General features: G+C 30.2%; 1 protein-coding gene across 7 annotated transcripts in view; it reads left to right on the top strand.

The window, feature by feature from the left end:
* LOC115232597 (zinc finger protein basonuclin-2-like) overlaps positions 1-20,426 on the top strand; it is a 202,639-nt gene that overhangs the window by 70,197 nt on the left and 112,016 nt on the right. For all 7 annotated transcript variants that reach the window (XM_036500362.1, XM_029802568.2, XM_036500361.1 and 4 more), the window contains one exon: positions 11,783-11,885. In XM_036500362.1, the coding sequence (XP_036356255.1) occupies positions 11,783-11,885 (103 nt within the window). The remainder of the gene's footprint in view (positions 1-11,782; positions 11,886-20,426) is intronic.

Raw genomic sequence — 20,426 nt, 5'->3', positions numbered from 1 at the left:
TATACATACATATATGTTATGTATTTGTGTATGTGCATGCTTGTGTGTGTGTGTGTGTGTGTGTGTATGTTGATAATACGATTACCTTAATCAGGAGATTAAGGAGATCATTTATGCAAAGAAGGACTCAATATATTTGATTATATGTGCAATAAAATATTTATTTGAATGCAGAGCATCAAATGATTGCACAATGATTTTGAAACTGATTGGTCCAAGCTTATCAATTTCTCACCAGAGATATGATGAGAAATCAATCATCTTGGACGTATAGTAATAGTGAAGGTGGTGCATTGGGAGAGTAGCTAGAGTCAGACAAATATCTTGCAGTATTATGACTCTTTATATTTAAAGTTCAAATTCTGCCAAGTTCAACTTCCACTTTTATCCCTCTGGAGTTAACAAAATATAGTATTAATCAGGAACTGGGGTGAATAAAATTGACTGATCATCCACCCATCAATCCACTCCCACAAAAATTCAGGCTTTGTGCCTTAGAAGCAGTTATTTATTATTAGTCGTAGTAGGTTGTGTTGCTGTTTGAAATTATTATTGTTGTTATTATTATATCATGAAAAAAGGTGGCAAGCTTGCAGAATGGTTAGGATGCTGGGCAAAATGCTTAGTGGTATTTCACCCGTCTTTACATTCTGAGTTCAAATTCCGCCGAGGTCAACTTTGCCTTTCATCCTTTCGGGGTTAAGTACTAGTCAAGTTCTGGGGTCAACGTGATCGACTTACCCACTCCCCGCAAGTTACAGGCCTTGTGCCTATAGTAGAAAGGATTACTAAGTCATAAAAATTTTAGCTTTATTTTGCTGGGTATGATGGAAAGTGTCAGCTGTCCACAGCCAGCAGACTAAGGGGACACTTGTTTACTAATCATGCTTCAAGAACCCTGTGGAGAACTCTTGCAGTTCCATGCAATGATGATTTTTATTGGTGTTTTATCTTCGTATTTGCTCCAATGTTTTTGAGTCACGTTAGTATTTGAGCACCAATCACTATTCGTATCGCATCCACTTTTTTCATTACCCACAACCTGTGTATTTCTCACTTCTGTTTATCATAGTTGCTCACTTCCTCTTCCATCCTGTTGTCACCAGGACATGCTTTGTTAATTATCAGGCATGTTTTTTTCTTTTCTATTCACTACAGCATTGTCAGGTTTCTGATGTTTAATCTGATGGTCACACTGAAACATTGCATCCCACTGGATTTTGAAATCCTCTTTCTCAGTAATTCCTTCTAGGATTTGGTCATACCACGTCTTTGATCATTCTTGGCCATCATTTCCACAAACCTCTCAATGGATCATTCTTGCCTCATTGTCATGTTGCCTTTTGTATTCACATTGTTCCAGTTTGGGGTATTCACTAGTAATGTGTCACACTGTTTCGCTCATCTCATTACACATTCTGCATTTCACACTCTCAGTTGTTTTATCAATTCTGCTCTTCAGATAGTTTGTCTTCAATGCTTGCTCTTGTGCCACATGTATAATTACTTCTGTTTCTAAGTCAATTGTTGTTGTTGTTGTTCTTGTTGTTGTTGTTCTTGTTGTTGTTGTTGTTCTTCTTCTTCTTCTTCTTATTATTATTATTATTGTTGTTGTTATTATTATTATTATTATTATTAGTAGTAGTAGTAGTAGTAGTAGTAGTAGTAGTAGTAGTTATTGTAGTAGTAGCAGCAGTGTTAACATTAATTTTGGCCATATTTACAAGTACTATAAAATAGGAAGTAACTTTAATTCCTAATTTTAATAACTCTGCTGTTCTTATATCACTCTAGTAAAAGTATAAAATGCCACACCGTCCCTTTCCCATTCCTATGGACAACAGATTTTTAATTCCCACCAGGAGATATCTATTTAAAAAAAAAAACACTGCAAGACACCATTACAGTAAAACTGCATTGGGAAATGGCCATGCATTTTTGATTATGAGAATTTTGTCATTTAAAAATTATCTTTTATTCAACAAATTGTAAGCTTTATATGTTTTCAAATAATTTACCATGCCAATTATGCCAGTGAATTTCAATCATTTATATAAAGCTAAAATGACACAAGTAAAAGTGTTCATTATTTGGTGAAGATAACAGATTTAGTTGTAGCTCATTCTGTTTATATTAAAGATTAATTTATTGCCTCAAATCTAATTATTTTGTCTATAATCTGTTCCATTGTGTCTTATTTATTTAATGAAACAAACAAATAAATCTTGTGTTGATATTTGTCAAAGTTTCTTCATCTTTAACCCACCAAACAAAGCTAATTATTCTTATTTTGGCAATAATGACATCTTAATGAAAATTGTCATTTCTGTCACAAATTTAGCAAAACTAAAAAAAGCAAGCAGTTTTGTAAATAATAATATCCTACATAAGCGAATGAATAATTGATATTTATACTAAATACTAATATATATATATAACCATTTAAGATATCTAAAATGAATTTGAGGAAGATAGTGTTTATTTGAAATATTTCTGATTATCTGTGGCATATTTTATCTGTCCCTTTTTTAATGGTTTCTTTTACATTTTCTGTTGAACTTATATCATATGCAAATTATCCCTTAGCCCATGGATTGTTAAACATTTGCTACAAAAGTTATTCATCTATTATCTGTACATAATGCAAAGCATGATAAATGTGTCGTATGAAAAAGAGCTCACAGTTATTCTTTCACCAACATCGTGATTTGCTTGGGAACCAAATTCATCTCATGAATTGTGACCTCTTCAGGTGATAGTTTCATGGGAATGATACATGACAAAACATTCCCATTTCTAAGGGCTTTTAACAATAAAAAATATTATTTTAAGAAAAGAAAATCACTCTCAGCCAATTATGGACTGCATGATCGTTTCAAGCAAGCTTATGATTATCTTTGTGTAATAACAAAGTATCAATAAAAAGATAAATTTAGCTTTTAAATACATGAATGGTTTCACTCTCTCTCTCTTCCTTCCTCTTTAACATTTGGACAAATATTAGAAGCTTTAAAACATTTTATAGTCGACTGACTTTTTATGTTTGTCAAATTACCTAATTTGTGATATTTAGTTTTCTTCAATTGATAAAAATTTATAAAATTATGAACAGTTTAATATTTTATAGTTGCTTAATATAACGATTTTGACTATTCTGTTCCTTTTTTTTGTCTTCTTTTTTCATATCTAAATGAATAAAAATAAAGTAAAAAAAATTGGAGTCCAATAAAAACTTGAAAACCACATAAAGTACACATCCAAATTATTGACGATGTATTTAGGATATTATCTATTTTCATTAGAAAAGAAACTAATTACTAAACAATGTAAATCAGCACTTAAAAGAAATTTTCAGTTTGTTGTAATCCTGCTCTAAGTTGAAATAGTTGTTGTACTCCTCCATTTCTTTTCACAAAGGTTTATCCATGTGGTACAAAAAATCTCATCATAGTCATCATACATCTGTTGTATATCTTGAAACTGGTACTCTAGCTACGCTTGCCAGATTTATTCTCTCTCTCTCTCTCTCTCTCTCTCTCTCTCTCTTTGCTTCTAACTACTAATACTTTGGCTCGCACACTTCACTATCTAACATGTACTTATTTTCTTAAGATGGCAGGCTGAGATTTGTAGGAAATTTGACTGCTATTTTTTTGCTAGTTAAGCAACCACTTTTGGACCTCATTGTTGGCTCACTTCGTATTGGGTTGTTTAAATGTATATAAAACTTCTATTTGTTATTGTGCATGGAAAATGGCAATCAATTCCAATATGACTGTTTATGTCTTTAGTTTTATCAATAATTTACTCCTTGTCTTTTTAAATCAATCTATCATCTATATTTGAAAGATGCCAAAAGTTTTCTGCATAGAACTTTCATTCAGAAACGAACTACTTAATCTCTCTATCTTAAACCTTTCTCACATGAACTGTTTCACATTGTTTTACTAGTCTCTTAATCTATACTTCTACTTTCTCTCTCTTCTTTTTGGCTTCATGGGAATACATACATAATACCCCTCACAAAGCATTTGTGAAGTTATAAGCCGTTTTAAAGACTAATATCTTCAGTCTATGATGCACTATGGTTTGTGATGAATGAACAAACTTTGTTTTTATTTTTTATAGTTTTGGTGGTGAGGTGGTCAGAAAATCATTAAGAAAAATATATTTCTTTTGATTGGGTTGGAACCAAACTTTCAAAAATATTTGACCTGTTTCTCACAATATTTACGAATATTATTTTAAATTTTATTTTGTACTCATTTATGTACACTACTGTAGATGAAATCACTATCCTATTACAATTACTTCTTAATAATTGAAGGAAAGTGTAGAAAGTTAGGTGAATTCAATTAATGAATACTATTTTCCATATGGTTTAGGATTTCATTAGACAATATATTAAAAACTGTTACTTCTTACATTGGAGTTTTGTTTGAAAATATATTAGAATTTTTAATGCATCATAATTATAATGTTTAAACAAAGTGGCTTATATAATTTTATATGAACCCCTTCAAAGTGAAACAGCTTGCAATTGTTTTTACTTTAATTCTTGATTGCATTGTTTCGTAAGTTAGACTTACATGCAAATTTCCATTTGGGAAGGGAGGGACGCTGTGCCCATTTGATTGTTGTTAGCAGCAATGAGAAATGTGACACATAATTGAAGACTGTAATCTTAAGTAGCAGGAGGAGTTAGAAAAAAGATATATTTGCTTTAACAAACCTACAAATACATGTTATATTTTATGAATACCTCTCCTTTGGTAATGATATAATCAATATAATACATGGATTTTTGGCTCTTTAGTATTGTTTAGGGTAGAAAAGATCCATGCCTTTTTATAGAATTTATAGAATTTAAAATAGATTTTAACAATTAAGGCTGTATTATGTCACATGTTTGTGTGGCAAATTACTCTTATTGTCATCATTATTATTATTAAGGTGGCAAGCTGATGGAATTGTTAGCACGCTGGACAATATGCTTTGCAGCATTTCTTCCTGCTTTACATTCTGATTTCAAATTCTGATGATGTCGACTTTGCTTTTCATCCTTTCATAGTTGTTAAAATAAGTACCAGCAGAACACTGGGGTTGATGTAATCGACCTGCCCCCTTCTCTGAATTTGCTGGCCTTGAGCCAAAATTTGAAACCATTATTATTAAGGTTGAGAGCTGGCAGAATCATTAGCATGCCAAGCCAAATGCTTAGTGGCATTTTGTCTATTCTGAGTTAAAATTCCACCAAGGTTGACTTTGCCTTTCATCCTTCCAGGGTCGATAAAATAAATACCAGTTGACCACTTGGGTTAATTTATCTCCTCCTCCAAAAATGCTGGCATTGTGTCAAAATTCGAAATTATTATTATTATTATTAATCTATTTATTTATTCAGTTTCTCATTTATCTGTTGAATATACTACTGCATCTCACTGCCTTCTTTTAACCACCAGACTATTTTTTTTTCTTACAGTTAATTGTGAGCTTACAGTTAATTGCGACTTACCAAAGTCTCCCTTTAAATGTTTTTATGTGAAAAAATTAAAACTGGTTAAAATAAATAGCAATACACACACACACACACACACACATATATATATTGACATACATGTGTGTGTTCACTGATACAGCTAATAAATACATTCTTACATATGCACACATAAGTATATATACTGTTCTTTTGTTTTTTTTTATTCATAGTTCATGCAAAAACTAAACTGCTCGTTCTTTTAATTTTAGTTTTACCTCATCTTTTATGGCATTCAAACACTTCTAATGAATACAAATATCTATTATATTATATTTTATTGATATAAAAAGGATACATTGATTATATAGGATTTATTATATATTGTCAAAGAATTTACTGTGTCCAATAGATTTATAATGGTCAGTAAATTTGTTTAGCAAGCTAATGTGGAAAATGTGATATAGTGATTTTTGGCAGTGAAAATATCAATCAACAACAGAAATAGCTTCCATTTGTTTGTTCAAAGAAAACAAAATAAAATAACATATTCTTTATGTGTTCTAATTTTTACACTTGCTAAATAAATGTGTTCAAAAAAAATATATATGAGTCATTTTTTCAGAAGGTTTTGCGATAGATATAAAAATTATATTATTATTTCATGGAGATGGACCTAATTTTTATCTAAAAATACCATGCAATAGATTCTCCCCACCTTCCTCCAAAACCACCAGAAAGTAATGCATTACTTCTCCACCCTCTACCTTATAAACTGATAACTCTGATTGGCTGTTCACAGTAACATCTTTCGACAGCAGCTTGACAGGATGCCATCGTAATCCCGTTATTGCTGCTGGTAATGTTTGCAAAATACCCTTTTATTTCCTATAATTAAATTTCCAATCAGTCCTCATATTTGTGTTGCCTCTTACCACCGAGCTCTCTCATCAATAAGAGCTAGTCGACTGATTGTCCTTTCATTTCCTGAGCTCTTAGGAATGCTAAATTGGAGAATTGAGAATACAGTCTATGGAAACCTGGCGAGAATATATAGATTATGAATTCGTTAATTCATGTCCTAACATCATAGTTTCAGCAATATTTGTCATTAAATGAGGAATCAGTGAGAGTTGTTCTTGCTTATACAGTATGTGTGTTAAAACAATTTGTTGAGAAAGAGGCTAAAAAAATAACAATTTCATATAATAAAGATTTGTTTAAAATTACTTTTTGATGATGCTTTAAAATATTATGTCTTTCCCTTTATTATCAAGATATTCATATTTATTCTAAATCCTAGTGTTATTCAGATATTTTAGATGGTCTAAAATCATATTTACACATTTAGAAATTAACTTATAGTTAAAGCAACTTAGCGGTTATTTGTATGTTGCTTCATAACAAATAGTTTTTTTATAGAAAGAATAAACAAATGAAAACACACACACACACACACACACACACACACACACACAACAGCATACATTTGGTGAATATATGTATATGAGAGAGAGAAATAGATTGATGTTTATACAGTTCCCTACATGTGTGTAAGCATACACACACATATATGCATATATGTATGTATATTTATGACATTTTTATGTCATTTAATTATCTATGTGTTTATTAAACAGCTATGCTTTTAACAGATTTTATATTCAGACTACTTATAAATGGTTGCATATTTCAAGTTAAATGGATTTCTACCTAATTATTTTTGAGTACCATAATGAGCATAATTCAACTAGACAGAAGAAAACTATAAAGAGTTGTTTATCTTGCTAAGTAAATTTTTCTTGCTTTCATTTTAAAAGAAAATTGAATGCAGTTGATGAGCATATGTTTTTGTTTATGGAAATATATTTTTTAGCTCTTTATTATTAAAATATCTATGTCACCTTGAATTATGACAATATTTGTACCAGATTCAGAATTTTTCATGCCACTGGTTCTCCATATCTGATCCAGTGACTGAGTATGTGTGTGTGTGTGTTTGTCTGCCTGTCTGTATGTGTGTGTGTTTGTCTGCCTGTCTGTATGTGTGTGTGTATGATCATTCAGTAGTGAAAGAAAAATCCTAAAACAAATAGATTAATATAAAGAATAGTAATAAGTGTAAGTATGCATGTGCCACCTCCTACACACAGACACACACACGTGCAGTTGCACACACACTCACACTCAATCATGCACACATACACACATGTGTAGGTGTTAGTGTGGATTAGTTTGTGTTGAAAAATATATCTTTAACATTCTAATGTTATTTTTTCCATAGTGATATACACTAAAACAGTTTTCCGTTTAATGTTATGCAAAAGTCTGATTTAACTATTACTACTACTACTACTACTACTACTTAGGTTTTGCACATTATTGGAACTCAGTGCACTTTTTCATCTTACGTCCGTACATATATAGATACATCACCCATCCACACATATAGATACATCTCCTACATACCAGCACCTTCTTTGTACATCACTCTTTGAACTTGTAGCTCTGTCATATTTATTATTGACAATGCCTATCCATTGGTGTAATTATTAACTTCATTGGTTGTAGATCCTCAACATTCATTGCTTGTTTAAATTTCTGTATAACATCACTCATTGACCATATCTCACATTGTCTATCTTTTCTAATGGAGCTAATATTTGTAATTCCTTCCCTTCCAGCTCTCCCCATGATGCTATTATTATCCTATCTCTAGTCGTAATTATATTACCTTGGTAACAGAACTTATCTATTAGTTCCAGAAAATATATGCAGCCCAAAACAATCTCCATGCATTTTTTTGTATGTTCATTATGTACATTAATTACATAGAATGACTACTTGAATAATACACTATACCTGCATAATGTACAAGGCCACTTCCCTGTTGCTGTTACACTTTTGTGATCTTTGCTACTAAGATTTATTTCAGACTATCGCCAGATTTCTTTTACATAAGTCCTCTTTTCAATGTTTTAAACTTGTACAACACCTAGGCCATCAGATTACATAATAGTTGGTATGAATCTAAAATCCTAAATTCTTTGTCATTGAATGAACAGAAACAAGTTAAAGATAGAATTCTAGGGGACATAACCATATGATAACAAAACTTGAGTGAAACTGGTAGAAATAGCAGCCAATTCTCTCCCAAATTGTACTTTATTCTCTTTTAAGAATGCAAGCGCAGACTGAAGATTGCCTGAAAAGAAAAGGATAGAGTAGTCATTGCTAAATATACCTATGAATTAAGTCTGCTTGATCACTACTGAACTGGGACTAAAAAAAATGCAATGATTACAACTTTTCACTGAGTTCAATAACCAAACTTGACCCTATAATTCTGATTCAATGTGGAGAATTTTTACAAGCAGTTCTTCAATGGCTGATGTCAAAAGGTTTCTGTAAGTCACCTAATGCATCATAGAGTTGTTGCATATGTCTCAATAGAGATATAACAAATTAAAGCAGTACTGTCATCAACATCAGAAATTAATGCATAGAAATCATTATCTGATCTGTAAGATAATAATGGACTGATAATAAGATAATACTATACACTGGGTATTTCTTCAGGTTATAGCTTTATTTTATCACGCATATAAAAATGTTTCAAACTTGCTCTAATTCTTTTGATAATAAATAATCATAATCCTCATAATTTAGTGTTTTACTTTCTTCATTGATATTTCTGATGGAAGATTTTGTTTATGTAATACTCAAACTGATTCACGAGCTCAGAAATTAAATTTCAATTTTCTCTACTATTGTACAAATTCAATGAATATTGTTAATTGTGTTTCCCCATCCCACCCTCAGCTGACTAAGAAACTGAACTACCTTAGAAAAGAAAAGAATATTTTGTAAAACTACTTAAATGAATAAATGAATATATATATATATATATATATATATTTCCTTTTATATATTATTTTACTGATTTTAATTTTTATGATCACACATACACACATGCATACACATGCATTAGTGTTTATAATAATCTTTTTCTTGTTTAATTCTCAAATTTTTTTTTTCTTAATTTTAATTTAGTTTGCATCATTTCTAACTCCATTTCTTTTCATCTTGCTTGTGCATACACCTGCTAGTCATTACTTCATATCGTGCTCTAGTTTAGTTTAGGTACAATTCCTTCTCGTCCTCAACTGTTGTTAGTCTCAGAATTTAAGACATCTGCTTCAGATAGAAAGGTAGTAGATATGAGTTAGAATCTCTTTAAATCAAATGTAATAAACATTTTAAAGAGGTGGAGCGGGAGGCTTAAAGTAAGAAAGATTATAATAAAAATGGATAACATATATGTTTTTAAAGTTGAAAGATGTAAATTCTTTTGGAAACTTGCCATAGATTTGACATATACTGTAGTGCTTGGATGATGCTGTTTTCATTTTTTCTTTTCTTCTATATTAGTTTATTTTATTATATGCTTATGGCTTTCATACAAATAAGAATTTGATGAAATATATTTGAAATTACTGCCAATTATTTAGAGTTAATTCAGTTAGTCATTTATTCTTCTGCTTTTGATTAATTATGTTTATTATCAGACATTATATCTGAACTTCTAAAATGAAAGAGTACCCAATCTTATTATTCTTATTAACCTGCTCCTACCCTTCTATACATTCTGCCCAACCTTGTTGTGCTATTTTCTAACTGCAGTGAGTTAGAAAATGTTGATCGCAATTCTATGATACCTGTAGACCTTTATCGCTTCATTCTACCTCTCTACATACAATAGACTACTTTTGTTTTGTACAAGTAGTTTACATTTAAACCTGGAACTTTAGTTTCTGACCAAATGTTTCATTGGATTGTCCTTTACCTCTAATATTTACATTCCTGTTTGTTTTCTTTAATCATTACAATAATGGCTGATTTGTGATCATTACTATCAGTTTGTAATAATCTCTTCTAGGTGTTAACCTGATCATTTATATTCCCCTTAAAGTTTCTGTTATTACAATGTCAATGTTAGAAGACAATCAAATCAATGCTGAGGAAATAAACTTTTTTCTCATAACTGTTATCAAAATGGAACAGATGTGCTAAAATAAACATTTTTTTTTTGTCTGATTTAGTTTAATCTTATCTTGAACCCCACCACCAACGTGTGTGTGTAGGGAGAGAGAGAAAGAGAGAGAGAGAGAGGAAAACAGAATTATTCAAGAAAATAATTGTTATTGTTCTAAAAAATGTTCCTAACAGATATCTTGACCCTTGAAACTGCATAAACTGCATGTAGTATTTTAGAATAGATTTTGTGGCTCACCTCTTGTTGTAAAAGTTGAATTAGATATCAAAAATAGAATTCAAATCAGTAACTTTCTTCAAATACAGACCATATTCCTCTAAATTGAGAAATATTTAGATATCAATTTTCTGTTCTGTTATGTACAGTATCAGTTAACAAAAATCAAAGGAAATTTTGCTTAGTTTATTTCATGAATAAATATATTTATGTATTTGTATAATATACCTTTGAGATGAGTAGAGAGTAGTTGCAGTTGCTGATTATCTTATGACAACTATAACATTCAGAAAATATGGTATTTGGATCTCTTGCAAGATTTCGCTTCCTTGCCAAAGTATCTTCAAACGTCTAACTGATTGTTTTTTAATTTGATTGCTCTATTTTGATATAAGATATAACAGAATTTTGACCAAATATTATTTGTTAAATATTTTCTTTCCCATCCCAACTTTTATTTACCAGGAGATAGCTTTCTGTATAGAAAGTATGTTAATGATGCTTTCATATATTCCTTTACAGAAACAGCCACAATTAACCTTAAAACAATAGAGCTTCAACATAAACCAGAGCTATAAAAGCAGACACTAAAAAATAGCTAATGGAGACTAGATATCTGATTATGTCAACTCTATATAGATGGCAGTTTATGTGCCAGCAAAGTAGCTTATTTTGCCAGGTTTTATCACAGCTCAAATTTCATAGACACTTCTATCTATTTTCACCAATAAGTAACTCTTCATATATAATGTATATAACCATTACTATGGTAGCATATTCAAAAGTCATATCTTCCAGTTAGTTCTTTTTTTTTTTTGTATATCATTCAAAATTTATTTCTTGTACCTTCTCTGTGACATCAGGTGTGTAAGTGGTGTTTTGTTGATTTAAAAGAAAATTGTGTGTGAGAAAGAGTGTGTCTATATATGTGTGTGATGATCTCAAACAAAATTCAAATACAATAGTATTTTTTATCATTACAACTTATCAAATATATTTACTACTATACCAAATTTTATTTTTATCTATTGCAGGCTATACGTTGCACACTGCCAAATTGTATGTGTGAATGTTTTGCCCCTGGAAAGTTGCACCTTAGATCATGTGACACATGTAAGCATGGATGGGTCGCTCATGGTAAGAAAAATTTAATATTTTTAAATGAAAATTTATACATTGAGATGTAAAAATTAATATCTTTTCTAAATCCTCCTAATTACTCTTGAGCATAAACTTTCTTGTTTGCTTTGTTTTTTTCATCTGCTACTTTTTAAGTTAAATGTTTTGAATGTTCTTTAGTTTTATAGAATTATTTTAATGAAGATGTAGAATATAGAAAGAAAGTAGTCCAAGTCAAAGTAGATATGATTTGCAGACATGGTTCGTTCAAAGCATGTTTATTGATTTTAAAATTTCAATTAAACAAAAGCCACCTGTTCACAAATGATTCTCATTGGCTGCTTTGAGATTATCAAACTTGCCTATGTGATCAAATATGAATGGATCTGTTGTCAAAGGTCTTTTGCTTTTAACTGCCAACAAATCCCACCACAAGTCATTTACTAGAAGATGGTCGGTGATAATGCCAACTACTTTGGTGCAATACTATACAAAATGTAGAAAAATATTAGATGTCCAATAACTAGGACCTTATCAGATGTTGAGTTGCTGGACAGTGACATTGATCAATAAATTTCCTTTCATTTGCAGCTGTCTCATCCCTCTTTTCTCTTTCTCTCTAAACAACAAACTACGAATTGATTACTGAATGCCTCTGGTAGTTTCTCTGTTCCTACTACATCAACAAGCTACACTATAAAGTATTTCACAGCCACCATAGGCTGATATTTTCCAAGATGTTATTGGCTTTTAGTTTAAACATTGGATATATCTTTTGTTTGTGACAGATACAACTTTAAAAACAATCTGATATCCACTAATCTTTGTTTGAACTTATTTTGCCATCATTTAAGTTTACATAATTAACCCTTTTCTTTTTTTCCTTTAACAAATGAGCTTTTTTATTGCCTTGGATGTTATATTTGCAAATCAACTATTTATCCAAAATATAACATAAGGAAAGTTATTCTCTTATTCAGTCAGAATTACTGGTGAACAACAAATTCTTGTCATTTTACTTTATTCTCATCACTAGCAAATTCTTATTTTTTCTCCACTAAAAATGGTAGGCTTTATGTCTTTAAGCTCAGTTTAGTCCTGATTACTTGGTTAATGTCTGTGTGTTGTGTGTGTATGGTCGTATGTACATATATACCTGTACACACACACACATACATAGTAATTGGTTGCCAACATATAAGTAGGCCAAAGGTAGTAGACTTTCACCTCCAATGAGCTACAGTGTATTTATATTTTCTATAGTGCAAAGCACATGAAAAACTAAATCTTCAGTTACGTTTTTACTGCTGCTGAAGAACATGAACAATATTTCATACACAGGTAATTAAATACATGCAATATTGCTATGAAACAATCAGTAATTGGCCAAAACAATTCTAAGTTTGCGAAGAAAAAATAATTTGTTATGTTACAAGCATTATCAGCATTTATTTATAGTAGGTTATTGTGGAATTTTCTAATAAATTCAATCGAATCACTGTGAATAATTTATGAGTGAGTGATTTCCATTTATGACTGTCCTGTTACTTGTTATAACAACAGGTAGCATGCATTTATGTTTGAGTACCAACTCAAGTAGATCAGCTGAAACTTTATACACTGAACCTGCCTGGTCAGTCAGTACCACTAATCAATGACTACTTCATATACAGTGCTAGTGCATTTTCATTGAGAAAAATGATACATGATTTATCCTCTTATTTCACAGCTTCTAATTAAATAAAACTTCTAGAAATTGACTTAGCTTTTCACTACTTTCCACTATTTTTATTGATTGTTACAGTTAACATTTTAGAATAGTCTTGACAAGATAATTGGTTAATGAATGATTCAGTCTAAAAACAGCACATAAAAAAAATACAGTGATCAGCTCATACATCTTGTTTTATGTAAATTTTTAAAGGGACTCTTAAAGTATTTCTTTAATAATTTCATTGATAATGCTTTGCAACAGATATAATTATTACTGTAGGTTGTTTAGTATGAAATGAGAGGTGGTGTTAAAGCTAGAGCTAAATTTATTGTAGGAATTTAATCTTATGTAACAGGACTGGTACATATATATACTTTTATTTCTAATATTCAGCTGTGAAAGCGGCAGTGAAATTTTATATATAAAATTTCCACATATTTATTCTAAATTTACTCTTCAGTTTATATCAATTATAAACATTGCAGATACTTTAATTTCCCGTAGTTGCAAATTAAATGTTTGAAATAAACCCTAATAGGTTTTTATTGCATCTTAACTGACTTTAAGTTTATGCAAATATATATGCATAAATATAGGAGATGGAAAAAGTTGTAGTATAATCTACGGGTATCGAACTTCGTGTTTGCTGTAAAGCATAGAGTTGAACTAACCATTACACCAAGGCAGCATGAATGTGTGTGTGTGTGTGTGTTCTTTTCAAAACCGATGATTAAAAAAGAGAAAAACACAGCACAGTCATACATACTCACCAAAAACTAGTACTTTTAATTCTATTTTTGCTTTGAACATCACATCACTTTTATTAAAACATGCTTGTCATTTTCTCACATGTTGGGTAAATTTTTAGTTGGTGATGGGTATACTGCCTAGTATATTATTACTTCGACCATACGCAACTATTTTTACCCAATACATTATTCAAGAATATGCTATCTTTATTGCTAAAATCACCCTTGAAGATTTTAAGATTTTATGATTAAGTAGTTCAAGAATATTCTTAATCTTATCGTTGATGAACCATCACAACCACATCTGGAATTACATCTAACTCTAGAAGGTCGTGTGTCAAGAAGATACTGTTTTTTCTTAAACAGGGTCATCCATTACCAAAATCCATCGTTTTTTTCTCTGTGAACTATCTCTACCTTTCTCTTGCAAAGATATTGCAATTAGGGAGTTTATTATTATACCTAAGAAACTAGTTACACATTTATACTGTCCTCACTCTAATAATCACATTGTTTATTTATGTTTAGAAGCAGTATTTGTCAAACATCGCTCAATTAATGTTTTATTATGCAGTTACTACTGGAAACACACTAGTCACAACACCCTTTGCATTGAATGTACAATCTACAAGAATTAGAAATGAAGAAACTGAACAGTTTTCAGCCACTTCTAGGCTATAACACTTTACTTATCATGTGATACTGTATTAAAGTTTTAATTTGGTTTTCACCTGACAACTGATAAAAGGACAGTGTTAAAATATTTGTCCTCTTAGGTGAGATGAGAAATAATTTAGATGAGAGGTAGACCTACCCAACATATCTCCATAGAAAAACAGTACATTAAGATGTTGTTGATGATGATGATGATGGTTTGGTTAAGGTTGGTATTAATCAGATAACCACCTCATTTGTATGTTGGCTAGTTCTGAAAGTAAATAAATGAACAAATAAATCAATCACTATATAAACCTAAGAATTAACTGTTTCTCAATTTATTTATTGCCTTGATTACATTTAACTGGTATTTATTGTCTATTTACCCATGGTCATTTATTTCATTCCATTTTTAACTGCAAACTTATAAGACTGCTTTGTGATTATCTCATTCAGCGGAGAGAAACCTCATTAGCACACTAATTCTATTATAGTGAAAAGAATTGTTTAGCTATGAAGAATCCCTATGATTTAATAGTTAGGAGCAGCTTTTACTTATTATATTAGGCTGCTAGAGGAAGTGTTCAGTAAGTTTGTTGCTCTAAGCTCTATCTAAATAATTTAAGAGATATCAGCTATAGGGAGCTCATTATAGTGTGTTTTGATTAGTACTGAATCCTGAAGATGTCTTTAGCCCTTACATAATACTTAACAAAAGCTGACGCATATCTTATAGTGATGATGTACCATCCATTAACTCTAAAATGTAATAAAATTTTGGGAAATGAATTGTTAAACTCATTTTTAATATAAATCAAAAGAAATTAAATTCTAATTTGTTATGTTTTGTTAATTAAATATGACTAGATAGAAGTTTTTCTTAAAACTAAATAGAGATAAGTACAACATTATTTAGTACCTCCAGTACACATTCTTTTTTTTTAGTTTATAAAGATTGTCATTCAGCATACCAAATAAAAGATAATTTGATTAAGGAGGTTTATCATGAAGAATATGATTTATAACATATCAAATTAATTGATCACTTACTGTATTGATTCATTGCTTAAGTCTTCATAATTTCAAATAAATTCATGAATATCATTTGTAAAACATTAAAAAATTACTTTTGCAAGCAACAACTTAAACATTGTTAGTTTCATCCTCCTTGTTTTCAGTTGAATACTTTTTAAATTTTTTATTACTACTTTTACATTGTCTTGCAATGTTCATGCTTAAGAAATTAAGTGAAAAGACAGACCACATGTTAAGTTGAAGTGTCATTACATTTAATCAATCAATTGATCTTTTACTATTAAGTTTCTGTGCTTTGTTGCACTCTTTGTCCAGTTTTAAGCTGTTGTCTTTATTCACAACTCAGCTAGCTAAACACAAGTATCTGAAGCCTTGCTTGCACATTACTGAAGGAATTAATTTCATAATACTTGGCTTGTCTGCCACATCTTGTTATATTGGAGACAGTTTATGTGTATTTGCAAAGTTATTTCTAAAAGTCAATGTTTTCAACTAGTTCAGTTCATTGCAGCAGATTTCAGATGCTGTAGAGAACAATATGGATAACTTAATATTTACTTAGTTTATTACTTAGAACAGAATAAACTCCCAAGTCAAATTTCTTCTGGTTGTATCATTACTTGAAATACACTTCTATGCAGGGTAATAATCACACACTTGAAACTTTACTACATTTTAAAATGTAAAAATGTTGATCATTATTTCAAATCCCACTGCTACTATTATGTTTTTAGGTAACATACATTGTACAACTTCGCCATTAAATGAAGAACTTTTATTCGTAAAACATGTAAATATTTATTTCGAAAGCCTATCATATTAGTGTATTTAAATTGTTCTGAAAGTGATTTGCATACCACACTGTCACATTTTCTATGTTAATACATATATATATATATATATGGGCCTGACAAAGCCTTCCAGCTTCACAGACCCCAGTTGATCCGTCCAACCCATGCTAGCATGGAAAGCGGACGCTAAATGATGATGATGATGATGATGATATATATGTATGTATATATATATATATATATATATATATATAATATATATATATATATGTATATATATATTATATATATATATATATGTATATATATATATATATATATATATATATATATAAGGTGGCAAGCTAGCAGAAACATTAGCATGCCAGGCGAAATGCTTAATGATATTTCATCTGCCTTTACATTCTGAGTTCAAATTCCACCAAGGTCAACTTTACCTTTCATCCTTTCAGGGTTGATAAATTAAGTACCAGTTGTGTACTGGGGTTGATCTAATCGACTGGCTCCCTCCCCCAAAATTTCAGGCCTTGTGCCTTGAGTAGAAAAGAATATATATATATATATATATATATATATATATATGTATATATATATGCTTAAGAAGTAGAAGAAGAACAAAAACAAAAACAAGACTTGTTCATCATGGTTGTTTGTGAGCAGGTCCTCCCCTGGTTTTGCCTTACTTATGTTTTAAATTTACCTGATGATGACAGGTTTTTGCTATGCTGTAATCTAAGAATGCTTCAATAAAATGCTGCTGAAACAGTTGTGAATTTTGACCCTCACTTTTGTTCTTTTATACATACACCACACCTGGAACCAACCCTGAGTCAGCTCTACAGTTTATATTGAATTTGGTACCTTGAGTATATGTGTATCTTTAAGCACATTATACTGTTACTAGATCATAAATCCAAATGAGAAGCACACTCTAAGTTATAGAGCCCTATTTAGATAAAGATAGTTATGGCCATATGTATGTATGTATGTATATATATATATATATATATCATTTATATATATTATATACATATGTATGTATATATATGTATATGTATATATATATTATATGTATATATTTGTGTATATATATATATATATAGATGTGTATATATATGATATATGTATGTATGTATAAATATATGTGTGTGTGTGTATATATCTACATACAGTATACTACCAACAAATGATAACTAAGGGTTGTTTACCTCACTGTAAACTCAGTACTAAAAACCCAACCATTCCTGGTGTCCTACTTAGTGATATGCCTACATTCTAATGAATTCTGTAACTAATCCATATATATCCATATATATACATGCATGTATGTATGTATGTATGTAACATTTACTCAAAATCTCAGAATTTCAACTTAATCTCGTTATTTTTTCTCAAGTTCTGATACTACTAGTTTTAGTTCTTATGCATCATAATTCATTTAATATTTCATTCTCCATTCTTTTGGATATTTAATTATTCATTCTCTTGCTATACCATTGCAATGCTCATTTTGCTATTGTTTATTTCATATATATATATATATATATATATATACACACACATATATATACTCACACACATACATACACATGCACATACACATTCACACACACACACATGCTCACACATATATATGTATGCATATTCTTCTTGAATACATTAATACTAATTAATAGTGGCTTCAGTCCTTTCATGAAATTATAATATTATTATTTTAACTTTATATTATATTATTATTTGAACTTTTTCTGACTTTTTCATAAGATTAGAGATTATGATAGCTGTTGCTATAAATTTCTCTATAGAATGCATTCTTTTATTTCTCGGTCATTTAGTGAAGAAATTATATAAATACTTCTAAACTGTTACAGTATTCTCATTTCAAATCCCTCTAATTTGAGAGCTAAGTTTGCTCCTATGAGTTCATAGCTTGATTGGACTTATTGCTTAAGAGATCAGTGAGTGTGAGAAGCAGCTAGTGAAAGAACAGACAAGAATTCCTAATGGTAACGTGACAGTATTATCAGTATCCAGCTCTATTCTATTTAAGATACAAGACATTCTCTTTTCATTCGTCCCTTGCCACATGAAGACTATGGCCGACTATGCTGTCATTGTGATTCCAGCAGTTGCTTGAACGCAATCAATTTCTGAATGCTCAGGGTATCAGCTTAATATGATTTCTCTGCAGTCACAATCAATGTTTATCAATGGCAGGATTATATTTACTATCTTGCCATTTTGATATTAGTAGCTTACCTTCGATGTCGTTTCAAGAACACACTAATTCTATATTGTTAGTATCAACCAGAAAGTACGGTCATGCTCAACTTGCGTCTTAACTGGTTGGTATTAGCTAGATTGATTCAAGACGCTTGCTGTTTTTGCTTCACTTCCCAATGAAGCGAATGCTTCCTTAGTGATGTGATTAACCCTATGTGTTCTGTCATTGACTGAATCCAGTTGTGATATTCAATTAGATGTTATTCTATAAATAAAGAAAGAAAGAAAAAGAGAGAAAGAAAGAAATGAAAAACCTGAAAAGAGAAGCAGCTGCAGTTGAGGAATTATATCTAAACTGAATGAATCAGAAATTGAAGATTAAAGTTCAATCTATTTAAAACAACTGTTATTTGAAATCAAATTCATATTTGTTGAAATCTTATGTCTTTGATATGCTGTTATTTAGAAGATATTGTTTCAAGACAGGATGGATTTGTTTCGACCTCCACTCTTCACTTGATTATTTTCTTTTCTGGAAATTAATCCATTCCAAAAGAAATATTTCTCCATGTTTCTTATATACATAATGACCATTTCTTAACTAATGATAAAACAAACTTAGTTGTGAAAGGAGAACGGAAGGCTATATTATACTTATGTGACAAATATAGCAAAAATTTAGACACAGAATTTCACTTACATTCCTATATAGCAAAAAAGTATTTTACCTCATTTAGTATAAATTTTGTGGTATTTTCTTAACTATATTTCATATTTTTACTCAAATTTAAATCCTGTTTTAACCCTTTGGTTATCATATTAATGTTGAGATGTTCTGTGTTTCTTTCAATTAATTTCAAATATAACAAAGAATTTAGTAAACTAACTTAGTTATCATTAAGCTAGTGTTATGAACATAGATTGTGACTAAGGTTTGATGGGAGATTTTAATTCAGAACTTTTGAAAGCAAGACATGTTTTTGTACTACAGAGCCAGAAGTAGTTTCAGCCAGGTTGGTATCAAAAGAGTTAAAGTATAACAGTTTGAAGTTAAATATAGAAACGTTTGTTTTTACTTTTCTTCTTCTTTCCTTCACTATGTTTTCCTCTTTTTGGTCTCAGTGATGAGATAGGGGCCATAAGGAAAGGCTAAGTCAGTCTGAGTGTAATGAGGTGTAACTTACATAGAAGCAAATACCACAAACTACATTTGTTTGATGTAGATATTTACTAACAATCTTTTTGCCAACATGCACACATTCACATATACATATTTGAGAACCAGATTTATTCAGCATGTTTATCTTTAAGATTTTCTCTAATTACATGCAATAATGTTATGTATAATATTTCATTAAAACATATGTTGTTTAATATTATATAACATATT

The sequence above is a fragment of the Octopus sinensis genome, linkage group LG2, assembly GCF_006345805.1.
Source record: "Octopus sinensis linkage group LG2, ASM634580v1, whole genome shotgun sequence".
NCBI lineage: Eukaryota > Metazoa > Mollusca > Cephalopoda > Octopoda > Octopodidae > Octopus > Octopus sinensis.
This window is presented reverse-complemented; position numbering and strand designations above follow the sequence as displayed.